This window comes from Miniopterus natalensis, chromosome 17, assembly GCF_054644295.1.
Source record: "Miniopterus natalensis isolate mMinNat1 chromosome 17, mMinNat1.hap1, whole genome shotgun sequence".
NCBI lineage: Eukaryota > Metazoa > Chordata > Mammalia > Chiroptera > Miniopteridae > Miniopterus > Miniopterus natalensis.
The window spans coordinates 13,181,838-13,209,804 of NC_142097.1; the positions used below are offsets into that span (position 1 = coordinate 13,181,838).

At 52.5% G+C, this 27,967-nt stretch overlaps 1 protein-coding gene across 1 annotated transcript; it reads left to right on the forward strand.

Annotated features, from left to right (window-relative positions):
* Window positions 1-124: 124 nt before the first annotated feature.
* On the forward strand, window positions 125-27,967 carry TRPV3 (transient receptor potential cation channel subfamily V member 3). Its single transcript, XM_016200906.2, has 17 exons — window positions 125-243; window positions 6,362-6,466; window positions 6,654-6,740; window positions 7,480-7,634; window positions 8,400-8,576; window positions 12,676-12,816; window positions 14,319-14,599; window positions 16,275-16,451; window positions 17,411-17,569; window positions 18,255-18,356; window positions 19,504-19,577; window positions 21,996-22,161; window positions 23,635-23,701; window positions 24,905-25,179; window positions 26,311-26,423; window positions 27,460-27,539; window positions 27,820-27,967. The coding sequence occupies exons 1-17, from the start codon at window positions 125-127 to the stop codon at window positions 27,915-27,917; spliced, it is 2,376 nt and encodes a 791-aa protein (XP_016056392.1). The 3' UTR covers window positions 27,918-27,967.

Genomic DNA, 27,967 nt, shown 5'->3' on the forward strand with positions numbered 1-27,967 from the left:
AAGGGAGAGAGTGAGCTCCTCATCATAAGGGGTGTAATCAGGGGCCACAGAGGGATCTGAAGCTCCCTGAAGCACCTCCATGCCCCCTCAACCTGAGCATCTGTGCTGTGATTGTATTCTAGCCATGAGTGCTCACCCCAAGGAAATGGTGCCCCTCATATCCAGAAAAACCGCCATCACCAGTGGGAACCATGTCGTCCTGCAAGAGAAGAGGCCAGCAGAGACCACCCCCACTAAGAAGAGGTAGGACTGGCAGGCTCGGGCCTGGGTGCAGTGCTGGAGGGCACAGGAGGAGTCCTGGGGCCCACTCTCAGGTAGCCCTTGCATGGGGTGGACCTGGAGTCTCAGTCTCATCTATGGTGGCCTGGTGCCCAACTGAGTATAACTGGGGGTGGGGAAACCACACTGCAAACTCAGGGCGCTGAGCTGGGGAGGTCAGCATAACTGGGATAATCGGGGAGGCCTCCCTGGAGTGGTCATGGGACACTGAGGCAGGAACATTCAGGAAGGCTCCTGGGGGGTGGTGGTGCTCAAGAGACTACTGGAGCAAAAGATGGGTGGGAACTGCACTTGGCTGGGACCCCGTACTGGGCACTATTTTCTTGCACATCCACTGTGTGCCCAGCCAGGTTACTCACACTCTCCAACTAATGGGGACACCAGCAATGGCACCAACTCATAGCATGATAGTTGATTGGGATCATGCTATCAAGGTGTTCAGCATGGTGCCTGATCGGCAGTCAGGGCACAACACATGCTGGCATTGATAGTGTTTTTGTGACCTTGAGCTTCATCTTCATCGTCATCATTGTCATCATCACTCAGCAGGGCCCCTGGGAACTGGGCAGGGCTGGGATGGTTGTGACCACTTCCCCGTTGGAAACGTGGAGCAGGGAAAGTACCTCTCCAGGGTCACACCTGGCCCTTGAGCTGTCTCCACTCTTGTCTCTCCACCCCCTTGAGGGGCGTTTAGGCTTGAGGGGCCCGAATGCCCCTCCTCCTCCCCAGCTGTGCTTCCCCTGGCTGTGGGGTAGGCCCCCTAGTCTAGGTTGGCCCATTTGCCCGGCTTCCTCTGTCCCTGTCCCAGGCCCACTCTTGGGCCAGAGATGAGCTTGGTACTTTTCCTTATGTTGGTTTGAGTAATCATCACGGAGTTTCTGTGTGTCAGGTCTGGGGTTGGGCCCAGGCTGGGGAGTCTAGGACACACAAAAAAAGAATGGCTGCCCCTGCACACAGTTTGGTTGGTGAGAGGGATGCCAAGGAGAATGTGGGAAGTGCCCCAAAGAGAGGGTGAACTAGGCAGGGTAGGGCCTGAGGAGGGGCAGGTAATGCTGATCCCGTGGGCAGTCTCAGGGCGCTTCCTGGAGGAGGTGGTGTTGGAGTGGATGATGGCAGGTGGAGAGGAAGAGAAAGGGCATCCCAGGCAGAGACTGGGGTCAGGGACCAGTGAGGAGTCCCATGTGGTTGGAGTGCTAGGTGGGTGAGGGAGTTTGAGGAGACAAGTTCCATTGGGCTGAGTCTTGGTGGTCAGTTAAGGAGATCAGACAAAACTGAGTGGGGAGCCATAGAGGGTTTTGTGTGAAAGGGAGGGCATGGCAAGATTTGCATTTTGGAAAGGATACTCTGGGTGATCTGTGTGGATGATGGACTGGAGGAAAAGCTGTTGGGAAGCCCAGGTGGTGAGGTCTGAGACTGGGTGGTTAGGGGTGGAGAAAAGGGGACCAATCAGAGAGGTATTAGGACCATGGGACCCACAGGGAGGGGAAGGCAAATAAGAACAAGAGACATCCCCTTCTCCTGTGGGGTGACCTGGAGGGACGGTGGGGCCGTCTCTGACGTGGGCACGTCAGGAGAGAACGAACAAGGTCAGGAGGAACAGCCAAGTTTAGGAGTGAAATGCTGGCTGGGAGGTGCCCGAGGGACATCCAGATGGAAGCCGCATCTTGGAGCACAGGGGAGGAAATTCAGAGATCAGACACGGAGATCCGACAGGTCTCGGGAAGAGCAGAGATATCCTGAGCTAAGCCACCAAACACCACCCGCCTCTCTTCCCCTCCCCATCCCTCTCGTGTTCCCAGGGCAGGTTTCAAGCTCAGGGAAGGACTGAGGACAGGCCCCCAGGAAAATCCCAGCTTCTTCCAGCAGTCAAGCTGGGTTTTTTGAGCCCATCGCTGCTCATGAACTTAGCTCCAGGCTCCGCTCTGCTTATGGCCTTAACCAGTCAAGGGCCTGGGTGTGAGGTGTGACCTTTTCTCAGGAAGTGATGGCCCCTTCTCCTTCCCAAGGGCTCTTTGAGAGCCCTTGTGTGCCTACTTCTCCCAAGACCCTGAAAATTTGGGAACCTCCCTCAGAATCGAGTATAGGACTCTTCAGGTCTAGAAAAAGAAAAGAAAAATTATACGTAAATAAAGAAGGCAATTGTGACCACTAAGAAAATAGGTACTAATGGTGGAATTGAAGGCACCAAGAAATCTAGATTGGGAGAGATTTTTGGAGAGGTTTTTCCTGAACTATCATGCCACTCCCGTGAGTAGTTGTCACTGTGACCATCTTACTGGGCCCTGGGCAAGGTCATGCCAGGGACAGAGATGCAGGTTGATAAAGGCTGTGGAGGAGCTGGCCTCATGGGGCTCAGAGCACTTGGGCATTTCTTGGGACAAAGCAGGGAGACAGGCTCCTCCTCAGCCCTGGGACTGCTCAAGGGAGTAGTTCTTTGCCTTCAAAGGGACAGAAATGCAGAAGAAATGGGGCAGCGCTGTCTGCTCACCTGAGTTAACAACACCCAGGTGGTGCCCTTTGGTCTGGGCCGAAGGTAGAAATAAACAAGCAGCATCTGCTGCTGGTCAGGAGCTGCTGTCACAAGACCTTGCCATCTGCCCGTGATGGAGGGTGAGAGGTGGCATGTGCAGTGGCAAGTAGTGTAGGCATGCGACAGGCCCTCAAGGTCCAGCAGCTCCCTGCCCCAGGAGTTAGACCCTTGCCCACAGTTGGGTCCTCTCCAGCCTGGCTCTTACCACTCTCCCTTCCAGCCCCCCAAGACTTCCTTTCTCAGACACAGCCCTCACCTTCCTTCCAGGTGCTTCTCTCATACCCCTCTCTGCTTCTAAGGCTTTTCCCAAACCACAGGTCCAGTCCAACACCCTGCTCAAATCACACCCTGAGAGAGCACAGAGCCTTCCCCATCCCTGTCCTCAACTGGGAGGACCTTCTCCCCTGAGCTCCTATAGTCTCTCTGAACAGGTAGCATTGTTATTAGGACAGTGTCTTAGCCCTGGTTGAGATCTCTGAGGTCAGGGCCCCCGGAAAGGTCATCTCCTCCCTCCCTGCCCCCATGTTCCCTACGCAGAGCATATTCCTAGTTTTGGAGTAAGCGGGTGAGTCAGTGAGGGAGCAGGCGAGACAAGGAGAGAAGGAGTGGCTGAGCTGGTGAGTAAGCAGCCTGGTAGCTCAGCTCAGTCCCTCGGCATAAGTGGGGACACCTCATGGTGACATGAAAACACGCCTCTTCCCTTCCCTTGGGCCCTCAGTCCCCAGGCCTGGCGTGGAAAGATACTTTCATGATTTGGTTTTCTGGACCATTCTTAAGACCCTGTGGGCTCTGGCTGGAGGCCCTGAGGAGGAGGAGGAGTGGAAGAGAGGCAAAGGACCCCTCCTCAGCTTCTTGTGCAAGACTGGGAATGAGAGGTGAGGGCTTTGGGCTACTGAGAGCCCAGTGGGAGTCACGTGAGGGGTGTAACCTCCAAACAACATTTACAATGTTAAGTGTGTGTTTTGGTCCGTTTGCTTATTGGTCCAGTTCACGGGCCTCTCCATCTATTCACCTATTCATCCGCCCAACTACGAACTCCTCAGCCACTTTCCCTCCCTCCCTTCCTTCCTCCCTCTTTCTCTCCCCCCTTCCTTCCTTCTTCCCCCCCTTTCCTCTTTCCTCCTTCCTTCCTTCCTTCCTTCCTTCCTTCCTTCCTTCCTTCCTTCCTTCCTTCCTTCCTTCCTTCCTTCCTTCCTTCCTTCCTTCCTTCCATGCATCCATCAGTCTACCCATCCATTCACCAGCCTTCCTTGACCCATTCGTCATCCACCCATCTGTTCATCCATCCACCCACCTGCCCATCCATCCCGTCAGCCATTCTTCTTTTCACCCCTTTCTCTTTCCCTCACCACCTGTCCGTCTCACTGCTCATCCGCTGAGTTAGGCCTTCTGAGTCTCAGGGCCAGGGTTGGGTTCTGGTGAAAGGACGAGGGAACTGTGGTTTCTGCACAGAGGAACTTACAGATGAAGGGCAGTGTGTTGTCTAGAGCAAGGAAAACAGTGGCCTCACTGTGCTATGCCCTGGTCTGATCCTCAGGCCCAGTTCTGACCAACCCACTGCAACAGTAACTCTGTGGGGAAAGAAATTTTGCCCACTTGTTTACCGCTATATCTCCAGTTCCTAGAACAGGGCTTGGCACATTGTAGGTGCTCAACAAATATTTGATGAGTAAATGTCCTACTGAGGAGCCCAGGCAGGTAGGGATAGCTTTGGGGTGGCTACTGTGGGGGCATGGCAGGGGGCAGGGGAGTGACTCTCAGGCTGGATGACCTCTGATGCTCATTTCAGCTGGACAGTCCATAAGTGGGGGATCCCAGTGCTTCCCCGCTCCAGACTCCAAGCCTTGGGGGTCTCTGACCCAGCCATGCTCTCTCTATCCAGGTGAGGACACTTGGCCCAGAGATGGCAAGAGACCACCTGGGGTCACACAGGAAGCAGAAGCCAGAGCCAGACTAGAACCCAGGCCTCAGGCTCCGAGCCAGGGGTCTACTCTTCCCTTTGTCTTCTCTTTTGGAAGAAGGATCTCATTTTAGGTCGGGTCAGAAGGGTCCTTTCGAACCTCCAGGAGACAGGAAAATGAGGGTCAATGTATCAGCCGACACTACCCCCCACTCCACTTATGCCCATTTCTGGATTAGTTGAGCCTTCCAGACTTGCCTGTGGCTGGAAGAAAGGAGAGGAAAGGGAGTCCCGAGGCAAGGCCTGGGTCTCCCTCTCAGGTGGGGGCTGTGTTGGGTGGCCTCCCTCTGCAGCTAATTCCTGGAAGCAGGTCTGGAGGGCTGAGGGGAGAGCAGAGCAGCGTGGATAATGGTATGAGCCATGAACCTGGACATCAGGAGTCAGGTTCTCTAACTTGGCTTTTACCCTCAGGGGTGACTGTGGATGAGCAGCTTCTCCATACTGGGCCTTAGTTCCCCTTCTGTAGAATGGGGCCACCATGTCTCCCCTGCTGCCGTCCCATGAACTTGACCTGGCCGGGGAGGAGACAGGCAGCAAAGGCGCTTAGGAGGGAGGCCAGCTGGTCGGAAAGCCACAGGCCAGGCCAGGCCCCGGAGCCAGCACGTACACTGCGGCGCCGTGGGGTGGGGGTGTTGCTGCCACAGGGGCCATCCTCAGCCTGAGCCTCACCATCCTGGCTGTCACGAGAAGGGGTGTCTCTGAGTGTGACTGTGGGGTCTGAGAGCATGCGTGTCTGCATTTGTGGGCATGTCTGGAGGCGGCTGGGCCTGTGTCTGGCTGGGGAGTCTCACCTTCAGCGTGTGTCTTGCCTCTCGCGGGACAGTGAATCTCTCCCCTTCGCCAGGGTTCTGAGCTCATGTCTCTGTTCCTCCAGCCTCAGGGGAAGGAGGACCCTTCACTCGCCCCTCCACTGCTCCTCAGCTCCATTGTCCAAAGTGCTTTCCCGAGCTTTCCTTCCTGACAAGGATTCCCAGCATGAGCGACGACAGAAGGGGGTGGAGAGCGGGGTGAGGACTATACCTGAGCAGCCGGCGTAACTCCAGCCCTTCCTCTCCCCCTCAAGAGTCAAGAAAGGCCCCTGTAGATCTCAGGGTCTCGGGACTCCCCAGGAAGGGCTCTGCTCAGGCCAGAGGTGGGAGGGCGGTAGGGGGTGGGGAGTGGGGATGGGGGAATTAGCTCCCATCGCCATGCTCCCCATCCCTGCTGAGTCCTTTGCACCTGGAGGCAGCTGCAGACAGGAAAGTCCCCCTCAGGTGGTAGGCCACCTCAACAGGGACAACTAGATTCATCCAGCCAGTATTTCTAGTGCGAAGTCACTCAGACCCAGCTTTGAATCCAGGCTCTGACACCTACCTGCTGTGTGACCTCAGGCAAGTTGCTTGACCTCAGAGCCTCCACATGGCCACCTATGAAATGTGGGTGAGAAGGACAATGCCCACCCCACAGGGCTGCGATGAGGGGTGAGCAAGACCACGAGGGCACGGGGTCCAGCATGGAGCTGGTAGAGCGGGTGGCACCCTTGGCAGCAGGGTCGTAGGACACACGGGCAGATTAGGCCCAGCTCTAATGGCCTTACTTGCTCGTCTCCCCAGCGCACATTTCTTCTTGGAGATAGAAGGGTTTGAGCCCAACCCCACTGTGGCCAAGACCTCTCCCCCCATCTTCTCCAAGCCTATGGATTCCAACATCCGGCAGTGGTAAGTACGACCTGCTGCCCAGCCCCCAGCCCCAGCCCCCAGCCCCCAGCCCTCAGCCCTGGCTGGCCCTCAGCTCCAGAGGATGGCAGTGACTGGCCCCGGGCCACATGGCCAGGCCTGTCGTGGCATGCTAACATTGTTCATTTTAAAACGTGTTCCTTTTCCTTCTCTTTTCCCTCCCTTCCAGCCTGTCTGGCAACTGCGATGACATGGACTCCCCACAATCTCCTCAAGATGACGCAACAGAGACCCCATCCAATCCCAACAGTCCCAGGTGAGCCTGGCCCTTTCCCTCCTCCCAGTGTCTGCCAGGCATGTGCCAGAAGGACAGCCACTAGGACCCTGAAGGAAAGAGAAAGAAGATGCCATTCCAGGGGGGCCGGGGCAAATGTCTGGGCCCATGGCTATGAAGTATAGGAAATTTACTGGGGGAGGGGAGTATTACATTTTATAAACTATAAAAGTAATATCCATCCATTACACTATGCAGCAGAACGGAAACTCAATGCAATACCATATATGTAAATTTGAAATACATGCAAATAAGCCACCAAATGTCAGTGTACATTTTGCAAGAACATATACACCCAAAGCATACATGTCAGCACATTACCGTGGTTGCCTATTTGGAGTGTAGGGGAAGGGAGGGATAGATGAAAAAAATTCAAACAACACAAAATGTGAAAATGAAATTTCCCTTCCCCTAATCTTATACTTTCAAGGTAATTGTGAAAAGTTAGGCATATTTCCTTCCTGTTCATTACTATGTGTGTCCCAATATCCATTTTGATAAAATATGATTGCATTTGGATTAGAAGGGGAGACTCTATAGGGTGCCTTGGATCCCAGGGGCCCAGAGCACGAATGGAGGGGATTTTAGGCATTGAGACAGGCACGCAGAGATTTTGGAAGCACAGTGTCCTGTAGGCACTGCAGCTCCAGTGGAGGAAGGGGAGAGAGTGTGTGTGGGGGGGGTACATGTGTGGTGAGCTGGAAAATTTTTCTGGCCTCAGTGCAAACCTGGCCAAAGAAGAGCAGAGGCGAAAAAAGAAGCGGCTGAAGAAATGCATCTTTGCGGCTGTGTCCGAGGGCTGCGTGGAGGAGCTGGTGGAGCTGCTGGTGGAGCTGCAGGAGCTTTGCAAGAGGCGCCGCAACCTGGACGTGTCTGGTTAGTGCCTGGCCCTGGCAGAGGGTGCAGGGCTGGGGACTCTCCTTGGCTCCTGCTGTCCACCTTCCCTCCTACTAAACCATGGGGCTAGCATGTGAGGAGCCTTGAATGCTGGATTAGGGACTCTGAGGGCAATGGGGAGCCATGGAGGGGCTTAGACAGGTGAGGGCCATAGTCTGGCTACTGCCTGGAGGATGGGGGGGAAACTGGAGGAGGCCACTGTCCAGGCAGAGTTAGGACCCCAACAGCAGGGCTGAGGGAGGGGAACAGCATTCAGGCAGTGGCAATGGCAGGACTCAAGGACATGGGCAGTGAAGGAGAGCCAGGAGTTGGGCGGTGCCCTTGGTGACTTGGTGGATGGTGGAGGCCAAGCTGTCTTGAGAGCTAGGGAAGCAGCAGGTTAGGGAGAGCAGATGAGCTCTATTTGTAGGCTACCAGGAGGGGACCGGCTGGAGATTTCAGGGCGTTAGCACTGAGGTAGACCGTGGGAAGCCATGTGGTGAGATTGCCCCTATTAGGAAGGGAGTGAAGAAACCAAGGAGTGAAAGGCCTCTGATGAGGCTCTCGCGGGCCTCTGTGAAGGAGGAACCAGCGAAGGAGCAGGAGGAAAGTGGGGGTGGGGGGTGTGTGGGCTCAGGGAGGCCAGCAGGGCCAAGCAGCAAGGTCTCAAGATCTGAGGCCACAGCTCCCACACCCTCCCCTCCCCTCCTCTGGGCCGAGATTCCCAGGCGCTCCTGCAGCTCCACCCTGTGACTCCGCCTGCAGACTTCCTCATGCACAAGCTGACGGCCTCAGACACAGGGAAGACCTGCCTGATGAAGGCCTTGTTGAATATCAACCCCAACACCAAGGAGATCGTGCGGATCCTGCTCGCCTTTGCCGATGAGAACAACATCCTGGACAGGTTCATCAACGCCGAGTACACCGAGGAGGCCTACAAAGGTACTGCCTGCTGGAGGGGGCGCAGGCCGCGGGTGACGGCCGGGCCACGCGGAGGCACTGCTGTCACTGAAAGCCCAAAGCAAGTAGGGTGGCACTCGGCACATAGTAGGTCCTCCTCTCTTCCTTCCTTCATTCTGCAAATAATTCTAAACACCGACCACACGCCGGGCATTGTTTTTGGCACCGGGATGCAGTGGTGAACAAGGCAGATGAAGGCCATTGCGCTGAAGAAGGTAGTTTCAGATGGAAAACACTTTGAAATAAAATTAAAGAAGAGAATGTGACCAAAAGTAACTGAGGATGGGCAATTTTAGGGTAGATGGTCAGAGAGGTGACCTTTGACCTGAGGTCTGTATGACGAAGGATCCAGAACAAGGCAAGGGCAACAGCCTGAGAGAGGGATGAACGTGGCACATCTGAGTGATGGGAAGAAGGCCGAAGGTGACGTTAGAGGGCTGGGCGGGGCCAACACATGGCAGCTATCATCATCATCATCATTATGATTAGCTTGCACATTTGGGCCTCAATTTCGTGGCTTCTCTTTTAGGTGGGCCAGGGAGGGGTGAGGAGACCCCCTGGGACAGTGTTTCCCTGCCCAGGAAATACATTGTGCATATGAGGTGGATCCTCATTTGAGTTTTTGGAGTCAGTAAACATCCCATTTGGACCTTATGCTTGTGGCAAAAGTGGTGGGCTCAAGAATTACTGGATGCCATCTGAATGATATGCCAGGGGGCACTGAGCAGCTCATCTTTTTGCAGGTGGGAGTCTAGCTTGGGCCCTTAACTTTTCTCATGGGATAAAGTCATTTTTATTTATTTACTTTTATTTAAACTCTGCAGAGTTTCAAAAGGGTTTTTGTTGTATATGAAAAAGGTCAAGGATTGTGGAAAACTCAAAGCTATCAGTTGGAAGAGAGGAAACCCAGGGAAGATTGTTGCAACTGAGTGCTGAACTACACGTGGAGTTTCCTGGTAGCCAAAGCAAAGAGAGAAACTGAATGAGCTATATAATGTGTTCAGCCTGTCACTAGGGAGTTACTACTAGTTCTGTAGCCAGGGGGATTCAGGCCAGTGATTCAGTCTTCTCTGTCCTGACTCCCCTCCCTTTTCAGGCCCCTTCTATCCCCTCTTTTCTTCTTGTCAGTACTGTGGGGACTTACAGACTCTTCTTTCTAGCAGCATGTTCTCTTTGAGGGCAGGGATGGACTTTGTCTTCCTGGGGTCTCACATAAAAGGTCCTTAATAAATATTTTTTGAATGAGTGAATAAATGAAGATTAGCGTCTCTATTAAGGCTTTGCTGTCCTGGCTGCAAATCCTACCTCTCTCCTTTCTTAGCCTCCCCTTGTCTTTCCCTTCTTTCATGAATATGTCTTGCTGGTGGGTTAGTGGGGGGCTGTGGACACCCCCTCTCTCTGCATGGTGGACCATTTATTCCTGTCTTCCTAACCCCTTCCCCTGAGGGTATCTGCTGATACCTTCCCTTTCATGTTCTAGGCACTCCCTGCTACCTGGGACCACAAGAGTAGCACTTTTTCTTACTTTGGGCAATCATCTTGCCTTTCTGAGCCTCAGTTTCCCCACCTGGCAAAGGCTAATATTTCCTCCCTATACTGCTAATAGGATACAACTTTTAAAATATTATTATATTATTATTTTTAGCATTTTATTAGAGGTCTTCAGAGACTTACTTTTTAAAAATAACTTATTCAACTATATTTTTTATTAAAAAATTTAAAGATACATTTGAAATATTAACATAATGAACCTCTAGATATTCATCATTGAGATTCAACATAAAAATTAATTTTTAATTACATAAGTAGTACATGAATAGAATTCCATTATAAAACATTCAAATATTTTAATTAAGTTTAAAAGGAACCCTCCACTTGTTTCTCACTCTCCTCTCCAGAGATGATTACTATGGTGTGTGTGCTTTGAGGGCTTTCCTAGGTTTTTGACATATGTGTGTGTGTACACAAAGAAGTAGATAGCTTTATTCATTTATCTATTTATTTAACATGGAACAGTATTGTGCTGTTTGTATTGTTCTACAACTTGCTTTCTTGGGGATTAACTACATGTCTTAGAACCTTCTCCTGTCAGAATATTAAAGTCTGCCTCCTGCTCGTTCCCTGCTTAGTCTGAGTATAGCTGTACTGTGGCCAATTTCACCATTTCCCTGTTGACAGGCATCCAGGTCATTTCCAATATTTCACTATGACAGTGTTAAAATGCACACACTTGTCTATGACCTTGTGCACAGTGTGCACATGTTTTAAGAAAAGACTGTGAATTGGAATTTCTGGGCCCAGGGGCATGCACATTTAAAATTAGAATGCTTATTGCCCTGGCCGGTGTGGCTCGGTTAGGTGTCATCCCATGCACTGAAAGGGTGCCAGCTCGATTCCCAATCAGGGCACACGCCCAGGTTTCAGGCTCCATCCCTGGCAGGGGGCATGCAGGAGGCAGCTGATTGATGTTTCCCTCTCACATTGATGTTTCTGTCTCTCCCTCTCCCATCCTCTCTCTCTAAAAATCAATAAAAAATAAGTAAAATTAGAATGCTTATTGATAAATTTGCCACCAAAAGGTATTACTTTACTCTCCCCTCACAAAAGGATACAAAAGTACTCCTTCCCCCCACTCTTCACTAATTCCTCTCCCTCCTCTCCCCCTCCTCCCTCCCTCCCCTTTCTGTCTTTGCCCATCTGGGTGAAAAGTGTTAACTCATTAGGTTCAAGTTTTCACTTTCCTGATTACCAGTGATTCTGAACATTGTTCACTTTCTTTATTGACTGTGTGTATTTTCTTCTCGGAGGTGTGCTTAATATTCTTTTCTCCGTTTCCTTTTAGGTTGTTTGCCTGTTTATTGATTTGTAAGGCTCTTGATATATTGTGGACTTTAAAACACACATTATTTCTTTGATATGTCTCAAGTATTTTCCCTGGCTTACCAACTGCCTTTTTACTTTCTTTGAGATGTCTTTTGAAATACAGAAATATTTAATTTTTATGTAAGCAAACATGTCAATTTTTTATTTATGGTTGCTGCATTTTGCATCATGCTTAAGAAGGTTTTCTGTACCAAAAGTTTAGTTACAAACGAATTTTCCAATTTAAAAAAATGCTTAATTTTTAAATCCACCAGTAGTTTATTTTTATGTACGGCAAGATGCCAGCTCTTTGGAAAATGCCCTTTCTGGTGGGACATTCTGAGATACCCCCCAAGCCTTCCAGTCCCCTCCATCCGAAGGTTCTGAAGGCTCTACCAACAGGGTTAATGTCCCTTCTCCACTTCCCTGTTGCTTGTCCCCTGTTCCGATCTTCATTCACCAGCACCAGTCACCCAGCACCCAGGCGACACCTAGACCTTACCCGGGACACCTCTCCTGCCCAAGCCCCACAGACCACCCCGAGGGCTCTTCTAAGGTTCCTTGGGCCTCACTCTCTCTCCGCTGGCTCAACAGCTCCACAGAAGTCTGGGCTCATGTTAAGACATCCTCCAATTCTGCAGCCACAGGGATCTGAAAATGCCCATGTGTAACCCCCCAAACCCTGGTCATGCCACTTACCTGCTTCAGCACCTGGTGACTTTCCCATGGCCCTTAGGCTCAAGTTCAAACCTCCTAGCCTGGCTTTTCGGGCTTTGAGCTCGCGCCACCAAGCCTTGTTAAACTTCTTCCGATGGCAGCCCACAGGCCACTTCTGGGAAGCCCTGCACCCCCTTGGACGGGATTCAGAGCCCCTGTCCAGGCACTCGCGCGCCCCCACTTTTCGTGCCTGATAGCACTTAATTTTCAGTGGGGCTCGGCTTCTTCAGAACCAGCATTTGAGCTGCACCCCGTGTGCGCGCGTGTCCCCAGCTCCAGCTCCCCGCGCAGGGGCGCACAAGGGGCGCCCCGTCAGCGCTCCCCGCTTGCGCGTAAGAAGGAATGAGGCAAAGAGCGAGGCCGGGGCTCTTGGTGGCTGGCGACACCGAGACCAGACTGGCCGCTGGTTTCGCCGCGGTTCCGCGGAGGGTGGGGAGGCCGGACAGGGCTTGTCACGAGGGTCTCAGCCGCTGAGCCCCCGCCCGCCCCGCTCGGTCCGCAGGGCAGACGGCGCTGAACATCGCCATCGAGCGGCGGCAGGGGGACCTCACGGCGCTGCTCATCGCCGCCGGCGCCGACGTCAACGCGCACGCCAAGGGGGTCTTCTTCAACCCCAAGTACCAGCACGAGGGCTTCTACTTCGGTGGGTGCGGCCCGCGGGACGAGGGTCGGGAGGCGGGGTCCCCGAGGGGGGCGCAGGGAGGGGCCGTCCCAAGAGGGGCTAGCAGGCTGGGCCTGGAGAGCAGGACCTGGACCTGAACCTGGACCTGGACCCGGACCTGGACCCGGACCGGGACCGGGACCGGGACCTGGACCAGGACCAGGACCAGGACCAGGATCAGGACCAGGACCAGGACCAGGGTGGGAACAGGGGCAGGTCCATCTGGATTGGACCAGAAAGGAAGGGGCTGGAGAGGTGGTGAGCTTGCATCCAGGGAGTGCAGTCTAAGAAGGCACACAGGTGGCCTAAGAGGACCAGAGACCTGGGAGGGAGAGCAAGGAGAGAGCTCTAGGTGACTGGCCAAGAGCCAGGATCTGAGCAGGGAAATGACTAGTCGCAGTGCAGTAAGGAGCTGGCCTAGGCGTCCTGGCTGCCAGCTCTGCCCCCTGTCCCCCTGTGCTCAGTGCCTCTCAGGGCTGCAACAGGGAGTCAAAAGTGTGAGTATGAAAATTCTCTAACCGACAGGTTAGGGAGTCCAAAAGCAGTGGGGGTTAGGATGTTCTAGGTGAAAAATATATATTTTTTAAATTTGCAATTTAGATACAGTAAAATTCACCCCAGCCCTGACTGACTGACAGCCACTGACCTGTTTTCTCTTCTGGGTGGTTTCTGTATCAGCAGGATTAGACGGGTCTGGGCGGCCTTGAGGACAGAGTTTTGTCCAGTCCATTGCCCAGCATCAGGCCTGGCTGGAGTCAGTGCTGGGAAACATTTGTTGGGTGGGATGAAGAAGGGGGACAGGACCGAGTGTGGGGGGTAAGCCGCAGGAGACTATCCAGTCCTGGTTCTGCCTCAGGCTTGCTATGTGACCACGTGTGAATCACCTGCCTTTGTTCCTCTTAAAACCGGGCACTTACTATACACAGTAGGTACTATTCTGGGTGTTTGAAATATATCAGTGAGCCAAATAGAGGTCCCTGCCCTCATGGAACTTACATTCTAGAGACGGGGAAGAGAACATCAATAATGAATACAATAAATAACATTAAACAATATGTTAGAAAATAATAAATGCTATTAAAAAATAAAAAGTAAAGCAGGAGAGGTGGAGACAGAGTTCTAGGGCAGGAAGGAGGTGGATTTCAGTTTTAAATGGGACTCATTGAAAAGGTGACATTGGAACAAAGACTTGAAGGAGATGAGGGAGGGAGTGATGCAGATATCTGAGAAACAGCACTATAGGTTGAGGGAACCGCCTGTGCAAAGGCCCTGAGGTAGGAAAGTGCCCAGTGTGTTTAAGCAAAGGGGTTACTTTAATGATCTACCTTTAGTTTCTTCCCATATAAGGGGAGCTGGGAAAGGGACAGGGAGTTTCAGGAGTCAGTCCTACTAAGATGGTCAGGATATGGGCTTCAGTCCTGGGATTTGGGGAACACTGCTCTGGTGCATGAGAGAACTGAGCCCCACTGCTCCCCCGCCCCCAGGTGAGACACCTCTTGCCCTGGCGGCATGTACCAACCAGCCTGAGATTGTGCAGCTGCTGATGGAGAACGAACAGACAGACATCACCTCGCAGGACTCGCGGGGCAACAACATCCTACATGCGCTGGTCACGGTGGCCGAAGACTTCAAGACACAGAATGACTTCGTTAAGCGCATGTATGACATGATTTTGCTGAGGAGTGGCAACTGGGAGCTGGAGACCACGCGCAACAACGACGGCCTCACCCCACTGCAGCTGGCCGCCAAGATGGGCAAGGCCGAGGTGGGGCTTGGGGGCGGGGGGAGGGCAGGAGGCGCTCTACCATCTGCCAGCCTGGGGCCCCATAGGTCCCACCTCCGCCACGGGAACTTCTCAGCCTTAGGTTCGGAAGTGCAGTTGTGGCCTGAGCTGGATTTGTCCTGAGTGACCACCCAGAGCCGCTGAGGTCCGGTGCGAGGACTCACCTTTTGGAGTTTAGTCTCTCACACTCCATGTTTCTATCTTGTGCCCTGGGAGCCCCCCTCTCGGGCGCCAGAGTAGGGGAACCTAAGGTTGTAGTGCCATAATATCTCAAATGCCTGTGGCTGAGGATTCCTGTGTGGCAGGCACTGAGAGGAGGCTGAGTGTTTGACCCTTGGGGCCTTTGGCCTCTCATGAGGGCAGGAGTCCCAGAATAGCTGCTCTGGATCCAGAGCCAATAGGCTGCTAGTCTCGACTCTGGACAGACCCCAGCCTGTCCACCAGGGCCAAGGTCCCAGCAGAGCATGTGGCTGCTTATGGCCCTTAGTGCCCTGTGTGCCCTGTGGAACTCAAGGGTTAACTAGGTGGAGACTCGAGCTGTGGTGGGCACACATCTCTCGGTGGCTGGAGCAGTGCTTGGTCAAGGTGGGGGATGGGGAGTGGGTGCCCTGAGGCCTTGGGTCCTGGTCCAGTGGTCAGGGCTGGGGCCCACAAGGGACTTTTTCATTCTCTTGTTGGGGGAGGAGGGAATGGAGAACATCTTAACAAAGGAGGAATTGTGTTCCTTCCCTCCGCCCCACCCTGCTTCCTCCCCTTCCATGATTAAGACACAGACCCTGTCTTTGGGGAGTCCTGTCCTGTCCCTAGGAGCTCTCTGCCTTGGCCATGCAGACAAGGCTCCCACGCAAGGTGACATGGGAACCCCACTGACTCGAGTGAGATCAGGGCTCTGATGCTGTCCTCCTTAACGGGTCCCTCCTCCTGGGCCCTGGGTTGGTGCCTCAGGAAGCCCTGGCCTCCATGGTACTAGGGCACCCCAGAGCTCAGCTTTTGGGGTGAACTGGAGAGCTGTGAACTGGAGAGCTGTGGCTAACCATTTGGCCGGCTCTTTGCAACCACCCAGGAAGCTTTGTAAGATACAGATGTCTGGGCCTCCTCTAGATATTTGGATTGAGTCAGTCAGTGGTGTGGGACTTTTTAATGTTCCCCAGCGATCTAATATGCAGCAGAGTTCGAGGATCACTGACCTGGAGTGGGTCCCTCGGCCTCTCTGTAAGGCTGGTATCTTGCATCACCCTGTGTCTGGCCAGAGCAGTGAGCCTCAACTCGCAGGGTTCTTGACTGAGGGTGGGAGGAAGAAGCTGGAAAAACTTCTAGCTTCTTCGCAGATCCAGGCCAAACAGAAATTATCTCTCATAATTGTCAGTTCCCAGATCGTTTGCTGAACTGGGTTTTAAGAGCAGACCGTGCCGCTTTCCACTGCGTGCAAAGGGCCTCTGCATCTCTGTCTCTGTTGTTCACAGTTCCCGGTGAGATGGGCAGGACAGCGAGCTTCTGGCTCATTCCACAGATAAAGTCAGGCCCAGCGGTTGCGCCAAACCTTCCCCAGAGATCCAGGAAGATGCTCCCGCCAAGGATGGATCCGGGAGCATCCTCCCAGCTCTCTGGCCCCGAGCTCCATTCTGTGGCTGACAGGTGCTCCTCTTCCTGTCCCCAGATCCTGAAGTACATCCTCAGCCGTGAGATCAAGGAAAAGCCTCTCCGGAGCCTGTCCAGGAAGTTCACCGACTGGGCATATGGGCCCGTGTCGTCCTCGCTCTACGACCTCACCAACGTGGACACCACGACAGACAACTCGGTGCTGGAAATCATTGTCTACAATACCAACATTGATGTGGGTCTCCCAGAGGGCTGGGGGAGGGCAGGGGTGAGGGCTGGGCTCGGAACACTGGGATGACCACCAAGCCACTAGGTGGACATGTCTGTAGTCCCTCATTTCTTTGCCTTATGGGCAGAGTTGGCACAATATGGGCAGGACCTGTGTGGGGTTCACTTGTTCCCAGCGGTCCTTGGGTGAGGGTCTCCTAAGAATCCTGGGCAGATGGGTGTGGAGGTAGAGATAGTTGATGTTGATCTTCTCCATCTCGTTTCTCCCCCCCCCTACTCATTGTATTTGACCATGCTTAGAATTTCCTTTCCCCCCAAACCTGGCCCTAAGTGAGGGCCAGGGAGTGCATAGCTGAAGCAATCAGGGAGGCCTTCCAGGAGGAGGCAAGAGGGGGAGGTCAGTGCAACTGGAGGGGAAGAGAGAGGATCAGCAGTGAGAAGTTTTTGGCTCTGGGGGAAAGTGAGGCAGCAGACTGGGTCTTTATTCTTTACATTTTACCAAGAATCACGCTTCCCAAGCCTGCCTTGTCTGGGGTCTTCATGGACCCTCAGGGCAGCCTGGTGAGTAGGGCAGTTGGATTGATACTAGTTGTATAGATGAGGAGATGAAGGACCAGAGAGGGTGAGGGGCTTTCCTAAGGTTACACAGTGAAGAGGGGCTAAGCTGGAGCCAGAACCCCAGTCACACTCCTTCTTCCTTCTGGCCCCCGCTCCCCACTGAACATCAGATGCTCCTGCTGGGGGCCCAGCTCCTGGGGCATTTGGCTGCTGCCTGGGCCCCCTGGCAGGGAGCCTCAGGAGCCGGAAATTGCTCTCCTGGCATTTTCTGCCAAACCAGTCCATTGGACTAAAATGACTGGCCCCCTGCTGGGACAGGGCAGTCTCAGAGCTTCCTTTGAAATGAGGGCCTTTGACCATGGCTCCCCCTCTCCTGGTCCCCTTGGTGACTGGTGGTCTACCCCCCAGAACCGGCACGAGATGCTGACGCTGGAGCCACTGCACACGCTGCTGCGTATAAAATGGAAGAAGTTCGCCAAGTACATGTTCTTCCTGTCCTTCTGCTTCTACTTCTTCTACAACATCACGCTGACTCTCATCTCTTACTACCGGCCCCGGGAGGAGGAGGTATGTGGGCCCCTTGACGGGGGGCGGGGGCATGGGGTGGTGAGGGCTGCAGGACCTCGGAGCTGCGCTGTGTGCAGATGGGGAAACTGAGGCCCAGAGAGGCCAAGAGATTTTCGTGGGCTCCCCTAATTATTGTCTCCCACAGTTTCTAGGGAACTGAATATGTCTCCAGTGCTTCGCTGGGCTCAGCCCCACGTGCTCAGCCCCAGGCTGACCCATGTTGGGGAGAGACCTGGAGAGTTAGGAGACCCAGAGCCAGGCTCTGTCTAAATCTAGAGCTGATTGGGTGTTTCTGGGGTGAGCGCAACAGGATATGGAGAAAAGGGGAGCTCCCTTACACAAGGTTTCCCGCCGCTCTGGGCCTTGAGAGGTTTCCATCCGTTCCCCGGGGCACAGAGCTTCGGCTTTATTTAACCGTGAGGAGGCCGCGTGAGTGCCTGAACATGGGTGGGTTCCCGTAAGGACTAATGTCCTGAGGTGTGAGGGTTGTTAGCAGGCTCCTCGCTGTGGAGACCTGGGAGGAAAAAGCAGGGGTAGGGGCTGCCGTCCCTCCTCCAGCTTCCTGCCGCCTTCTGACCCAGCCTGCGGTTCAGCCCGTGTTCACGCATGGCCCCCGCAGAGCTGGCACTGCCCCTGCCCTCCACGCTCCCCATCCTGCACCCTCCACTCCTTCCCTTCTTCCCAGGCCCTCCCACACCCCTTGGCCCTGACGCACAAGATGGGGTGGCTGCAGCTCTTAGGAAGGATGTTCGTGCTCATCTGGGCCATGTGCATTTCTGTGAAAGAGGTGAGTGGGCGCTAAACCCTTCCGGACTGGCCTACGATATAGGCAGGTGACAGCAGGCGTGGTGTCCATCCCACCCTACTCTGCCGCTACTGCTGGGGGCTTGGGGGGAGCCGTCTCTTTTCTAAGCTTTAGATTTCTTAGTTACAAAGTGGGAATAAATAAATAAACAGGCCTATCTTACCTACTTATCTATGTACCCCTCCATCCATCTGTCCATCTATTTGTCATTTATCTACCCACCCCGGCCATCAGTAACCCACCTCCTATCCCCTCTGTCCACCCATTCAATCACCTGCCCCCCCTCATCGACCCGGCCACTCATTCATCTATTTGAAGACCCATTCATCCTTACCTAGTGCCCTTCCACCCTTCCATCCTTCCATCTTTCCATCTGTTTATCAACCAGTCACTTGATTGGTCCATCCATCTATCCAGCCAATGAGTCAACAGGTATATTCTCAGCATCATCTAATGTGGGGCCCTGGGGGAGGTGACAGGCAGGGAAAGCGCTTGTCCTCTTTGAGCGCACAGTCTGGTAAGGGACTTCAGAGGGACACAGACTTCTAGACTTTGAGATAGGCTGTGAAAAGGCTCTGAGTTGGGTTCAGACCAGTGTTCAGAGGAAAAGAGATGACTTTTATTGGGGACAAGGGAAGGCAGGAAGGCTTGAGGGCAGAGATGGCACTTACTCTGGTATGACCGTGCATGAGGACACGGGGAGAAGGTCATTACCGGGCAGGCCTGGGGAACAGCATGAGCTAAGACTCCAAGGGCAGAAAGCTAGGCCATACAGGGGTGGGCAGAAGTAGGTTGTTGTGAGCACGCAAAACAGAGTTTATTCTTGTATTATTATTTATTAATTATTGTATTATTTATTATTTTTATTCACCTATTTTTGCCCCCTGTATTTGGCGGATGGCAGGTAGCTGCCTGGTTGTGCTGCTTTACAGGTTCTGGGGCGAGGGTGAGGGTGAGAGATATATGAAGATCTGGGGGGCATGCACGCTTACCTGGGGCTTGCCTTGGTCCTCCAGGTGCAGGTCCCCTCTGTAGGCCTCACCTGGGCTCTGGCTGGGCCCTTGTACACTGAGTCTTTGTCCTGAGAGGCAGGAAGAAGCTGAAGCTTTTCTCCCCTTTCTGGCCGCAGGGCATTGCGATCTTCCTGCTGAGACCTTCAGATCTGCAGTCCATCCTTTCCGATGCCTGGTTTCACTTTGTCTTGTAAGTAGGTCTGTCCCCTTGGGCACCACCACACAGGCAGGGCTAAAATCCTATATGGTGGTTGCTGTCTCCATGTCCCAGTTACTCTGCTGTACTCACATGACCAGGGACCTTCTCTTTCACTTCTGATAAGAGAGGCACATAGATGCCCATAGAGAGACCCAGAAAACCCTAGGACAGTGGCCACCACCTGGCTGCAGCGATGGCTGACTCCACCCTGCCCCAGAGCCCCAGGCGGCAGGCAGCAGGGAAAAGGCATGGAGAGGCTCAGCAGGGCTGTCTGCTTCCTTACGAAGCCCAGTTCCTCCAAGTTCATGGGATCTAGAAGTGCCATCTTGGGCCCTGGCAGATCAGAGCTGGAAAGTACTTGAGAAATTCATTGAGTCTCATCTGCAGGTTTGAAAACCGAGGCCCAGAGCAGGGAAGTGAGTCCCTCCCAGGCACTCGGAACTTCAGTGGCATTGAAGCCAGTCCCAGCCCCTCCATCATCTTCTCCTCAGCTGGCATAGGCTTGGCTACCACAGGGCCCTCGCCAGAAAGCCCAGCTCAGCCCTGTCTGCATGAGCTCACGTGACATCAGAGGCTTACACGACTGTCTCTAAGTGAGCAGAGGCTGAATGAATCTGCGGCAGGGTTGAGGAAGGCTGGCTTCATAGTCCTGTGGATGCCACTGAAGTCCCTGTTCTGAGTATTTGACAGGTTGGGTCTATAGGACCTTGAACCTTGGCCTGATGTTTCCAGTTACCTGGGTGTTTTATTAAGTATGTACCTGCCTCCCAGAGGCATGAACTGAGCCCTTCATCCCTGTGGGCAGGTGGGGCGCCCAGATATTGCAGTGAATGGATAGGCAGGGTGCAGCACTGCCCCACGATGCAAGTCACACAGAGTTTGTCACCTTTGAGAAAGGATGGGGATTCCAGGGAAACCCCTGTTTATACAGCCATTGGCTTTAGTGCAGACAAAAGACACCAATGCATTGTCCTGCTTTTCTGCCTCTTAGTTGTTTTGTTAGCGCAGAGAAAGGCGTGGACGTGCTTCCTCACTTCACTCCCAAATGCACCGATCACCCAAATATTTGCTTTTCACTGCACGAGAAACACAAGGTTGCCAGTGTCCCAACTTTAACCAGTTACGTATTTCCTAATGGTGGAGACTGCCTGATGCTCTAAGGCAGGGAAGGCTTTTATCCAGATGTCTGCATAACTGATGGCTACACACTGTTTAGGAGTAGAGTTTGATCTTGCATGTTTGGTATATATTGTACCTTAAAAATTTTAAGTTGTGGGAAAATACACATAACATAAAAGTTTCCATCTTAACTATTTTTAAGTGTTCACATTGCTATGCAGCCAGTCTCCAGATTTCTTTTCATCTGGCAAAACGGAAACTATGCCCATTAAATAACAGCTCCCTACTCCCCTCCCCCAGCTCTGGGTGACCACCGTTCTACTTTCTGTCCCTATGAATTTGACCACTCTAAGGACATCATATAAGTGAATTCATACGGTATTTTTGTGTGTGTGTATGTGACTGGCTCATTTCACTTAGCACATATTGTACTTTTTTTTTTTTTAATTTAAAGTGAGTCTCTTTGCTGTCCCCCCTTTATTTTTATAGTTGACACAATTACAGAAGTCTGTATTTTCACCAACCCCTTCGCCCCTCCCCGCCCAGCTCCTGCCTCCCCTTCCCTCTGGCCATCACCATACTATTGTCTGTCTCAGTGGGTTACGTGTATGGTCTTTGGCTTTCACCTTTCAACCAGTCACGCCTTCCCCCTCCCCTCTGACAGCTGTCAGGCTGTTCCATGTATTCATGCCTCTGGTTCTATTTTGTTTGTCAGTTTATTTTGTTCATTAGATTCCACATGTAAGTGAGATCATATGGTATTTATCTTTCTCTGACTGGCTTATTTCACTTAGCATAATAATCTCCAGGCCCACCCATGCTGTTAAAAGATTTAAAAAGTAGGTTTGAGGGACTTTTGTTATGATTGGCTTATAAGTATAGATGTTGTCAGCTTTTATCGTTTTGGTTAAAAATGCAATCATTTATTGCATCCTCAGTCTACCCCAGTGGTTCTGAAATCTGTGTGGGAATCAGAAATCATGTGGGAGATTTTAAAAATATACAGCCTCCTGGGCTTTCTTCAGATCTTCTGAGCCAGAACCTCCTGGGGCCTGGAGATCTGTGTTTGTAAAAAGTCAACTGCACCAGCCCACTGCTGGCCCCGACCGGCATCTGGCGGTGCGGTCTGGGTTTTAGACGTAGTCTTACTGGTCTGGGCCAGCGTTATCCATCTCCGCAGCGTCAGCCACCGGGGCGATGGTTCAGGGTTTAAAGGGCGGTTGGGGGGTTGAATATCTCCCTGATGCGGAGAAGTAAGTAAGGCCCTTGTCTCCTGTGTCTCCTGAACAGTTTTGTCCAAGCTGTGCTTGTGATACTGTCTGTCTTCTTGTACTTGTTTGCCTACAAAGAGTACCTCGCCTGCCTCGTGCTGGCCATGGCCCTGGGCTGGGCGAACATGCTCTATTACACGCGGGGGTTCCAGTCCATGGGCATGTACAGCGTCATGATCCAGAAGGTTCGTTTGGGGGCCTCGGAGCATCAGAGACAGGCAGGCTGGGAGGGTCCTCAGAGAATGTTCACTTTTCAGGTGGGGAAACAGGTCTGGAGAGCTAAAGGAGCTTACCCAAGGGACAGGCTGATGCTCTTTCTTTGAATGCCACTGTCTCCATTTGCCTCTGGTCAGCTTTAAGTGTCCAGACCCCCAAAATGCCTGGGCATTGAGAAGGGACACACTTTGTGAAGGAAGGTTCTCACCTCCAGGCAGTGGTGTGCTGGTAAGAATTTAACAACACACACAGATACAAAAATGTTTATTATAAAATTTACTATTTAAAGGATGTAGTACGAAATTTCTTTTCTAAGTAATAATAAAACATGCAATACTCTTTATTGTAAATTCCACATAGCTACCTGAGTCTCACTGAATGATTTATTTTTGTTGGATTCCTGTATCTGTTGCTAACCTATGGTTGCAACCGACAAACGAGTGTTATTCCAACGTAAACATTGGTTGATATTTTTCTTTAAGGAGTAAAACAAAGGTAGAACAGGGAAGATGTGGTGGAAGTTCAGTTGTCTGTAAGGGATGTGGGCCACTTGCTTGCTGAATTGGATAATTGTGTTCAAACACTAGGAGACTGTTTCATTAATATCACTGTGCTCTTCACAGTGCAGCAGCTACAGATAGCACACATTTTAAAGTTTCATCTGCTTTAGCATTTTCTCCATTGCTGTCTCACATCTAGATCTAGACAATCAACAAAACAATGAGTCAGTCTCTGATTGGTAGCATTTACCAATTACTGTGGTATAAATACTCCCACCTTAGCTGATTGCCAGCTACCAATGTGACGCCACTGAACACGGAGGTGGGAAGAGATGCACAGTAACACTATTAATAGTATTTCCACCATATGGCTACAAGAGATGTAAAGAACCTTGAGGGCAGAGAGAATTGTAAAATGTAGTAAAATAACTAAGAAGTGGAGAGTTTGGACTACTATCTCTATTTTTAATATAATTTATTTTCTTATAATTTTGTATGATTTAATTTTTATTAATGGCCGTGCTTAACAACCAGCCCACAGAAATTCATGCAAATGTTAGCGATCAGTTCTGGTGAGTTGGTAAGAGCTGGCTCCAGCACACCACTGCCCCTGGAAGTTTGAGAATTCCAGATGGGAGGCTTCCAGATGTGAGACTCTGTGAAGGAAGGTGCTCACGGACGGGGTGAATCAGCAGGGACAGAAACAGACTGCCTTTCAGGAGGGAGGGCTGAGGAGGGAGGAGAGCAGAAGGCTTCTTGGAGAAGGAGGGGTCCAGAGCAGAGCTTTGGAGCATCAGGGGGACTTGGCTAAGGGGAAGGGAGAATGGCCTGAGTGAAGCATGGTTAGGGTGGGAGCCTGGGAGAGCGTGGGAAGCAGCGACATCAGTGTACAGTGACTATGTGCTCAGATCTGACCCTCAAATCATGCTTCTTTCTTTGTAGGTCATTTTGCATGATGTCCTGAAGTTCTTGTTCGTATATATCGTGTTCTTACTTGGATTCGGAGTAGGTAATTGCTTTATAAATAATAGTAACTCCTACATTTGTAAAGCACTTTATAGAGACTTCACAATGACAACGCACATAGCAGCCTCAGCAGCAATTATATCAGCTACCAACGGAGCCCTTGCTGTGCTTAGCATTTTCCAGGCATTCTCTTTTTACTTCTCTCGAATCTCAGTCAAGGGGGACTCTTCCTACCTGACCATAAGGTGACTGAGGCTTAGACTCCCAGATCAAACTAGGCCTGTCACTCTTGTCCATCCCCACTGTGGGCTACGCCTCCAGCTTTCATATCCATCCATGTGACCCTCAAACCTGAGAGAGGCTTGGCAGGTGTTTTTGGCCCCATTTTACACATGGGGAAACTAACTCACAGAAATTTGGTTGATGGTCTTTGAAAACTATGAGGAAGGTACTGCACTGAGGTCATCTCTGTGGGGCCTCCACCTCATGCTACTCTCAGGGTTCACTTCCGACAGGCCTGTGAGAGCCTCTGACCTGCTGGGGACTAGAGATGGGAGCCCCCACTTAAATCTCTCCATTTACAACCAAGGGGAATGGCACAACCCGGTTTTATTTCTAACCTCTGCCTGGAGAGGTGTGGTTTTATTTTCTCAGGCCAGTTTTCTTCCCCAGGAATCATTGGCATTTGAAGTTAAGCAGCTGCTCCCATCTGCCTGACACCTTTTCTGTGTCATAATTTGCTTATTTATTTATTTGCTTATTTATTTTATCTTTCACTTGCTTGTTTAATCATCCATCTATTTAGTCCCTCATTAATTTGACCAGCCAGCCAGCCAGCCAGCAAGAAGCCACTGCTATAGTGTGTTGGAAAGAACAGAAGAAAGGGCTTCAGGCCTTGGCCAGGGGATCTCACTACAGAGCACTAGGGGGACACTCAGGACCTCACAGTCTTGTGGGAGGTGACCTGGCCTACAGGAAGTCGGGAGCTCGAAGCCTGGTTAGGGGCCAGGGACACACAGATTATAATGAACAACTCTGCAAGGCTCCGAGAGATCAAGGGCCAAGTGGTGGGGTTTAAGGGCAGGAGAGTGGCTTTGTCAGGCAGCAAGGGCTTTCTGCGGGGAGCCGGGCAGGAGGCAGGCCTGCAGCGTGCGTGGGCATGTGTGTACCTGCACGAATGCACGAGCTTGCTGGGTGACTAACCAGGCCGAGCGGCTGAAGAGGGCACCCTGGTATCTCCTCCCAGCCCTGGCCTCGCTGATTGAGAAGTGTCCCGACGACAACAAGGACTGCAGCTCCTACGGCAGCTTCAGCGACGCCGTGCTGGAGCTCTTCAAGCTCACCATAGGCCTGGGCGACCTGAACATCCAGCAGAACTCCAAGTACCCCATCCTCTTTCTGTTCCTGCTCATCACCTACGTCATCCTCACCTTCGTTCTGCTCCTCAACATGCTCATCGCCCTCATGGGGGAGACCGTGGAGAACGTCTCCAAGGAGAGTGAGCGCATCTGGCGCCTGCAGGTGAGCCTGGTGGAGGCCCTGGTGCGGGAGCCTTCACGGGGACTCAGTTCGCCACGCACTGTTGACAGCCATCAGCGCTGGTGGATCTGGGGTGGGGCCTGGGAATCTGCATAAGCTCCCCGTGCTTGGCCAGGTCTCAAGAAGCATTCGTCTAGGATCCTTGAGTATAGGGTCAACAGCATGTGTGAGAGCAACTCAGGCTTATGGGGGTGCTCTGCTCAGAGTCACTGGTGTGATATGTGGATGTTGAAATGTGATTTTAGGTTACATTAAAAGGAGTATAGGGTATAGCACCATGGAGGTGATCATTCTGCTCTCCTCCATCCTGGACTCGACCCTCCTCTCATACTGTGGGCCTTACATGCTGAGGACGCCACCACAGTAACGTCCAGTGGTGGTGACCAGGTTTGGGAGAGGACTGGAAACCGTGCTTCACAAGAAATGGTGTTGAAACTAGGCTTGAAGAAGGTGATAGCTCTTCAGATACCTGCAGAGCTACCCGTGAAAGAGGGAGCAACTTCCTTCTATGACCCCAGAAAGCAGAACTGAGGTCCATGGGGCACCTTCAAGGAAAAAGCTTTGATTTGACACAGGGAAGTTGCTAGTTACTAGGGCTTTCTTAATTGGCTTGTTGATAATATTTAGGAGAGAGTGGACAAATTATTGCCAGGAAAACTCCCGAGGGGATTCCAAGCCTGGGATGGAAGTGGGACTACATGACGTCTGAACTTCCCTTCACCGTGGGACCCAGGATTCTAACATTTCACTTAGGAAGTGCCTGGACTTCCAGAAACATTGTTTATGTCATGTTTACAGCGATTTGAACACCTTCCCCAAATGTCTGGTTTCTCATTTTTGAGTTCTGTAGATTAGCTGAACCCTCAGGATCCATGCATGAAGCTTCCAGGGGGGGTGGAGGGCTGTTTGGTGGTGTGTGCATGTGCACGTGTGTGTGTGTGCATGCACTTGTGCATGTGTACTGTGTGTGTGCATGTGTGTGTGTGCATGCACTTGTGCGTGTGTACTGTGTGTGTGCATGTGTGTGCACGTGCAGATGTATGCACACTCACACGCAGCTGCGCTCCTGGGCTGGCCCCTCAGCGACATGCTTAAGCTGGTTTCTGTCCCCAGAGAGCCAGGACGATCTTGGAGTTTGAGAAGATGTTGCCCGAGTGGCTGAGGAGCAGGTTCCGCATGGGAGAGCTGTGTAAAGTAGCAGAGGAGGACTTCCGACTGTGTCTGCGGTAACCGAGGGCGGAGGGCCCTTTGGCGGCGCCTCGGGCGGGTCAGGGGAGCCGGGTCGGGCTGTGAGAGCAGCGGCGCCGCCCTCACACGCCTCCGGCGCCATGGTCTGTCTGTCTGGACGCTCCAGGAGACGGAATGTGCCCTCCTGGGTCGCTGGCCCTGGGACGAGGCTCCCTGAGCTGCAGGAGGGAGAGGAAGGGAGACTCTGCCCCAGCGCCCCCCTCCCAGGGTCTGTTTAGGAAAGGGTTTCCCGCTGGCACTCTGTCCTTCCATCCACTCTGCGTGGATTCCGCGACACCCGGGACCCGAGGCACACTTTGTCACTGGCAATGGAAAGTGAGACAGGCACCTTTGACAGATATCAAGCTTTTTGATCTTAAAAAAGTGCCTGCACGTGCCATGACCGCCTTCCCTGCCCATGCATCCCTCCAACCCCGCCGGGCTGCCTGGCCCTGCAGCCGCCCCCTTACCCACTCCCCGCTCACCGCCTCCTCCCCCAGCCATCGTCTCCCACTGGAATCGGTACCCTAACGAATGACTCTCATTCTGACGTGCTCACTCCAGAGAGGGCCTCTGAACGTGAACTTCAGCCAAACCAGCTGCAATCCGACACTGTAGACGCTGCCCACTCTTCGGGGGTTTGAGTCCCAACCACCTTCTAGTGCCACCTTAGCCCTGGTTGACCATCTGTGAGGTTCATCTTCACACCCTCGCAGCTTCTAGCTGGGCCCCCCTCCCCTCCTCCCCTCCTCCCCTCCTCCCCTCCCTCCTTCCCCAAGACCTGCCTCTCACGTCAGGCACACTGCTGCTGGCTGAAGATGTCCCTGTCACACCTCTCTGAGCTTTGGGGGTCCCACACACTAAGAGGAGGCTGAGCCCCGGAGGCCTGGGAAAATGGGGACTTGGGCAGGTTTCAAACCCTGATCCCCGTGACAGACAGAGGGGAGCTGTCTAGGACACCCCAACGCCGTGCCATTTGTTTGTGTTTGATGAGGTGCAGCTGTGAAATAGTGAGAATGATTATCATACTCGCAGGATCAATGAGGTGAAGTGGACCGAATGGAAAACACACGTCTCCTTCCTCAACGAAGACCCGGGGCCCGTGAGACGGACAGGTACCACTACTGTCAGGAAGTGTGACCACCATTCTTGTCTGACCATGTGACCTTGGGCAAACTGAGTCTGAGGGCCCTGATTTTCCCCATCTGTAAAATGGGAGGGTTCAAGTAAACTGGGTCTCATGTCCCTTCCAACTCTGACCTTTTATAACCCTAGTTGGAATAATATCTAAAAATCGGGTGGCGGAAAACCGAGCAGTGCACTGAGACATGGAAGCACACCTTGCAGGCTGCACTATTTCTAAAATAGTGTTTTGTTTTTTTTGTTTTTTTAAAGCGGATTGCGACAAAATCCAAGATTCTTCCAGGAGCAACAGCAAGACCACCCTCAATGCGTTCGATGAAATGGATGAATTTCCGGAAACTTCAGTGTAGAAGCAGAATCCGGAGCTGGTGTGAGCGTGGCCGTCTGATGCCGCGGGCTG

Coding starts and splice junctions, on each gene's coding strand:
- TRPV3 (XM_016200906.2), top strand. CDS start 125: ATGAGTGCTCACCCCAAGGAAATGGTGCCCCTCATATCCAGAAAAACC. Junction 17,570..18,254: donor ACCGGCCCCGGGAGGAGGAG/GTATGTGGGCCC, acceptor CCTTCTTCCCAG/GCCCTCCCACACCCCTTGGC. Junction 22,162..23,634: donor ACAGCGTCATGATCCAGAAG/GTTCGTTTGGGG, acceptor CTTTCTTTGTAG/GTCATTTTGCATGATGTCCT.